The sequence below is a fragment of the Globicephala melas genome, chromosome 3 (genome assembly GCF_963455315.2).
Source record: "Globicephala melas chromosome 3, mGloMel1.2, whole genome shotgun sequence".
NCBI lineage: Eukaryota > Metazoa > Chordata > Mammalia > Artiodactyla > Delphinidae > Globicephala > Globicephala melas.
The window spans coordinates 153158402-153164401 of NC_083316.1; the positions used below are offsets into that span (position 1 = coordinate 153158402).

A 6000-nucleotide genomic window follows, 5' to 3' on the forward strand; every position below is an offset into this window, starting at 1 on the left:
AAGCCAGGCCTGGAGGACAGGAACACCCAGCTGGTTCTTGGCAGGCTCCTTCCACCAGCCCCCGAACAGGCACTCGAATGTTCACACACATGCACGCACGTGCAGGTCAGGCAGTAGCTTGCAGCACCGGGACTGACTGCCTTGTACAGGGTGGCCCATCCTGGGGTGAAGTCCTCCTCCAGTCTCTCTCAAGTTCCATGTCACACATAAGCTGGGTGCCCTCCACTCACCTTCCACACCCTCCCCACTGGAGAGGGGTGCAGAATGAGAGGTGGAAAGAGCTTTCAGGAAGGGTGCTGGAGTGCGTTTCTCAGCACTTAACGTTTTCTCCCCACAGATATTATAATTGTGTGTCCTTTCCGGGATGCCTTGCCAGGGGGACTCAGACCCAGGGTCCCTTCAGGATGAAAACGTTCGAAGAATTTCCCATGACCCTGACAACCTACAAGGCCTCAGTGGTAAGTGGGGTGGGTGCACCTGTGCACCCCAGGTCAGGCCCACTGGGCTCTTTCCACAGGGAGTCAGATGTCAGGAAGTCCTGAGGCCAGCAGCAGAAACCAGCTTGAAAATGTCAAGTCCAGGTTGTGCCTCAGGCATGGTGGGGTCTGGGCACCCATGCAGTGCCACCATGTCTCTGCTGCTTTCACCTGTACTTTCACCTCCCTCACAGAGGGGCTCACCTCCCTAGCACCCCCTTTCTCTCCCAGCAAGGTAGAAACCCCAGTAGGAACCCAGTGGAAAGATGACTCCTTCTAGATGGTTCTCCTGGGATCGGCCTGAGTCAGGACCCCCCTTTGTTGGTCATCAAGCCGCATGGCCAGAGAGGAGGAGATTGTGTCACTAGAGGAGGAGGCTGGGGTAAGGGGCATGGAAAACCACCTGTGTTCTCAGATGCGGTCAAGCAGAGTAGACCTCTTACAGCTCCGTGAGGCTGAAGGCACAGACAGCCTCCCAGCCTCCCTCCAGATGGGGTTGGTGAGTGAGCGCAGGCCCAGGGGAGGCTGGGTGCAGAGGCGGCAGTGGGTGCCCTGGACCAGAGCCATGCAGACCTGGGCTCCCATTCCCAGGGCCAGATGAAAATGCTGGGGGACCCCCATCTTTGACAAGAGTGCAGTTCCCCTCCACGGAAATCAAAATGAAAACCACGCCAAGTCAGGTTAAAGGTGACCTAGGCCCCCTAAACCTGGAATGTGTCTAAGGATCATTCTTCTATACTATGAGCTGCCAGATCCTTTCGATACTTCCTTGTTTCTCCCCGTGCTCCTGCTCTGCCTGTGCCTTGAGCATGTGTATAGCCACCTTTTATGTCTCCCAGTGGGGTGTTCCAGTTTTGCCACCCTCCTGAGTAGTGAGGCATGGCCCCGCCAGGCCTCAGTTTCTCCCTCTGTGGTGGGGGCACGTGACCCTAACCTACAGGCCCTGGTGATGGAATGGATGCCTGTTTCCCACACACTTGGCGCAGGATGAGTGTCAGGTTGGCAGCGGGGCAGGTCCTTGGGGCCCACAGCCTTAGCTTGTTTTCTCTGCACAGGATAGCCAGACGGACAGTGGGATGGTGCTGGCCTCCGAGGAATTTGAGCGGCTGGAGAGCAGGCACAGACAAGAAAGTGGGCTCAGGTAGGGCTTCTGGAGCCTCCTCTACTGGAAGGGGCCAGGGAAGGGAGGCCAGGCCGGCATGTGCCTGTCACTCTCTTACCTGAATCCTTTCATGGCTCCATAGTGCTTTTCTGTGTGTTCAAGGCAGGCCACTCTGGGACTTGAGGCCTGTGTCCACCAGCCTTACCAAAGGCCCCCTCTCCCTGATCACTGTCCTGACCCAGTACGCCTGGTGCTGGTCCCCAAACCTCCCTGCCATTCGACAGATGCTCAGACAATATCTCTTTGTGAAACCAGGAAAGATCCACCATGCCCAATGCGTGTAACACCCTTCCCCCAGCCAGGGGAGGCCACAGATCATGTGACCTAGAGCTGGCTGGTGTCCTACCTTGATAAGAATATGGTTACAGAGAAATCCTCCTGTGTGCTTGCATGGGGGGGGGGGTGACCTGCATAAAACAGTGACCTCCATTTGCCCAAGAAAATAGCCCCCGTCTCTAAAAAAACAAAGAAACAAATGAAAAAACTGAATATTTAAACTTTTAAGGGTATATATAAAGTAGTTAAACATCTACTTATCCACTTTACTAGTTGACTTGCTCATAGCTGTTTAAATGACAGGACCTACCTGTCTATACCTACCTACCTACCTATATAAAGCTGTGCTCTTTTCTTCAGATCCTTGTGTTCAGACCGTTCACTTCCACCTTTGACACCTGTGTCTGTCAGGGTGTCAGGGTGAAAAAATAAGCACTATCCATATAAGAATAAAAAAGAAAATTAGAATTAAAAGTTTTCAGTAGCTGTAAACACTCCAAAAAAAAAAAAACATGGAAAAACTGTGATACAACACATCAACATGAATTAATTTATAATTAAATAAGCAGCTGCACAATGAATCATAAATTCAAAAATTCAGAATAGAAATGGATGAACAGTGTGAAGATATGAAATGGGAGCTGACTAAATTCATGGAAGAAATTGAAATAAAACACAAATCCTCTCAAAAATGAAGAGCAGAGTGCCCAAGGGACAATCAGATATGATCAGACTTACAGTGGAGGGCACATTTGATAGACACAAAAAGAAGTCAAGAAATTAAAACTGAAATAAGTAAAGAGGTAAAAAAGTGTCAGAAGGAACGTGAAAAATTTAGAAGTTGAATAGAAAAGATCCAAAATATGTACAATGGGTGTCTCTGAGGAAGAAGAATGCCAACAGTGAAATAGAACTAATATTTTAAATATGTAATTCAAGATAACTCTTAAATAAAAGGAGACCTGAATCTACATATTGGAAGGGTACCTGGGAAAACTGGCCCAAGAAGAGTAAACTCTGAGGCATATCCTAGTTGAACTATTAGACTTTAGAGATAAACATTCTGGGAATTCAGGCAAAAAGGCCAAGTCACTTAAAAAAAGAGAGAGAGAGAGAGAGATTGGCATCAGGTTTTTCAATAGCACCATGCAAAGCAAAAACAGAAGCAAAAGCAAAGAAACAAATTTTCAAAAATCTCAAAGAAAATGAGTGCTAAGGAGGGAGAATCATAGGGCCATCAGTGAGGCAGGTGGGGACTGGAAGCAGCAAGGCCTCCTGGGCCAGGGGGAGAAGCTTGGATTTTATTCTGAGGGTGATGGGAAGCCACTGAAGGGTGTATCAAGAGGAGGACACCATCTAACTTGAAGGATCTCTGAAGACTGGCCTATAGGGTGGCATGAGTGAGAGAAGAGAGATGTGCTAGGGCAGCCCAGAGCATGCAGTGATGGCAGCTCACTCTAAAGGAGGGGAAGAGCATGGATTGAGGGGCATGGATGCATTTTGGAATAGACAGGACAGGACTTCTGGGTGGGCTGGATATAAGGGATGAGGGAAAGGGAGGAAGAAAGGATGACATCCAGGTGCTTGAGTCATTGAATCAGCGTTGGTGTCATTTACAGAGATGGGCAAGACTGGGAGAGAAGCAGGTTTGGGGGGATGAAGTTGGGCTTTCTCCATTGTCCCACACCCAGGCTTGAGACAAAGAAAGCTCTGGTGTTTGCCAACAGTCACATCGGTTTGTTTTTGTATTTAAGTCAAGTCTGTGTGTGCTTCCATTGGCTTTTCTTATTGCTCCGGTTGTGTCTGGTGATTCCTATAAGACCCAACATGGTTTCAATCACTCTTCTCTTCTTTTCTTACTGACATCACCTTCCCTGTCTCAGCAGCTGTAAAGGACCAGGCAGGAATATGGATGTGACCATGGCACACCCTGACCCCCCAGGGAGGCGGCAGAGGCCAGACCCAGGGACCCAGGGCCAGGTGTTCTACAACAGCGAGTACGGGGAGCTGGCAGGGCCACCAGAGGAGAGCGATGGCATCCCATCTGCCCAAGTGCCCTTCTTCACAGACAGCAGCTACTAAAGCAGCTTCGGGCAAGGTCCACTGGACCCTGGGCTCCAACAGTTGATGGGGACCATGCCTGGCCAGCGAGCAGAAGGCTGGAGGCCCAGGCCAGGAACTCATCTCATTCAGTCTGGGGAAGAGTAAAACCCAGGCTTCAGGGCTCTCTTGAACTCCATCACCATGCCTGCCCAGGAGCACCCTGCTGATCCCTGGGGCCCTTCTCCCCTTCAGATTCAGATTCCACTTAGCTCAACATCCACAGGGGCCAGCCCTGGGTCAGGCACTCTCATGGGAAATATCTCTTTGGGTGCTTCCTCTTAGCATGGTGGGTGGTGTGATCCCTGATTTCTGATGAGGAATATGAGGGTCTGAGAATCACATAGTAATCAAGGTTCAGCTGTGTTCTCCCAGCACCCACCCAAAATGCTGCCCCCTCCATGCAGCCTCTCTTCCTGTGGGAATGGCTTTCTTCACTTGCCACTCCAAGGCTCAGGAGAAGATGCATATGGCTCAAAGATGCATTCCACCTCAAAGCAACAAATGAGAAATTTGTGGGGGGAATGGGGGTGTCCTCTCCTGAGCCTGGCCAAACAGCTCAGAGTAGCCATCTCTGCAGTGCCGAGCCAGTTACAGCAAGCCTTCTTCTCCTGCGTGTTGAGAAGTACTATTCAACATTGTTTTCTTCCTTAGAACTTCAGAGACTATTTGAGCTGCTGTGAAGAATTTACTTTAAAACTTCAGTCTGAAGGGATCCCAGGGAAGGTTTTTCTGAATCTGGATGATCCTTGCCTCTGACACCCAGTCAAGTGCTGTCATAACAGACCCCACTGTGGCCACCTCTTTCTGGAGAAAGTCCCCAGCCTCACCTGCCTACCCCAGAACTGGAAGAATCACCCGATGGTCTAGAGCTGCCCCATTTGAGAATCACCTGGTTCTTCCCTCTGGGACCTAGATCTGCCACCCAAGGCACCGTCCAAGCTGTGAACATCCTTATGAGAGGCAAACACTGTGGGTTCCACCAAGGAAGGCTTTGGGGCTGGCCCAGAGGACCCACCGGCATAGCTCTGTACCAGGAGGCAATCAGTGGATGTCCCTGTGGCCCCAGGAAGGCCCTGTCTTCTGCCCCCTGATCTGTACCTGACATCAGTGCCCTGGGGAGTGAGTCAGGCAGGTCGAGCCTCTACTCTCACAGAACAGCAGAGGACCATCTGGAGGCTGGAGCCATTCTGCCCAGGGCCCACCCCCCCAGCCCAGTTCACACTCCCTAGCTACCCACACCCCTAGCAGGAGAAAGATCCTCATCCCAGTTAGCACCACAATGTTTGACACCCCACCCCCACCCCATGAGACGCTTGCAGGACAGGCGGCCGTGCAGCGAGCAGGGGCTTGCCCGGCAGGAACCCCCCCACGTTGTGTATTGTTCCTTTAAGATATGGTGAATGCAGGTATGACTGTCCCCAGTGGACCTCCTCTGATGTCATCTGCCTGTGAGATTTGGGTCTCAGGTTTACCTGGTGGAAGTCCAGAGGCTGTTTTCAATCAGAGGAGCAACGCATGATTTGCGTGCAGGGGCCCAGGCCTGAGACCCCTCTCACATGTGTACCACCTGTTTGTGTCACTTATTCTCCTGTCACATAACTGCACACACAAAAATGTACTGGGAAGAAAATCTAGCCCCACCCCCCTTGTAGAACATATGCTCTGAAAATATAAAATATTTAACAAAAGATAATAATAAATTTGATGCCAGTCCTGAGTTACAGTGAATGGGTTCGCAGCTAAATCCCAGGTCTCTGTGATCAGCCTTCCTCCTGCTGATCATCAGCCCCACAAGGTCACAGGACTGGCCACGCAAAGGAAAGGGCAGCAGAGGCAGCTCAGCCCCCCTTCTCTGCCCAGTAGGCTGTGGAGTCTCCCAAAGCCACCAGCAGAGGGTGCTGGAAGCACCAGGACGCGGGGTTCCACTCAGGGCTGGGAAGCGCCCAGCTTGGCTCCCGACAGAGCCAGGAACGCATTCCCCTA

General features: G+C 51.2%; 1 protein-coding gene across 1 annotated transcript in view; it reads left to right on the forward strand.

Annotated features, from left to right (window-relative positions):
- FLT4 (fms related receptor tyrosine kinase 4) overlaps window positions 1-5659 on the forward strand; it is a 38297-nt gene extending 32638 nt beyond the window's left edge. The window contains exons 28-30 of the mRNA XM_030844751.3: window positions 338-458; window positions 1532-1617; window positions 3801-5659. Coding sequence (XP_030700611.2) covers window positions 338-458; window positions 1532-1617; window positions 3801-3996 — 403 coding nt within the window. The 3' untranslated portion in view covers window positions 3997-5659. The remainder of the gene's footprint in view (window positions 1-337; window positions 459-1531; window positions 1618-3800) is intronic.
- The last annotated feature ends 341 nt before the right edge of the window (window positions 5660-6000 follow it).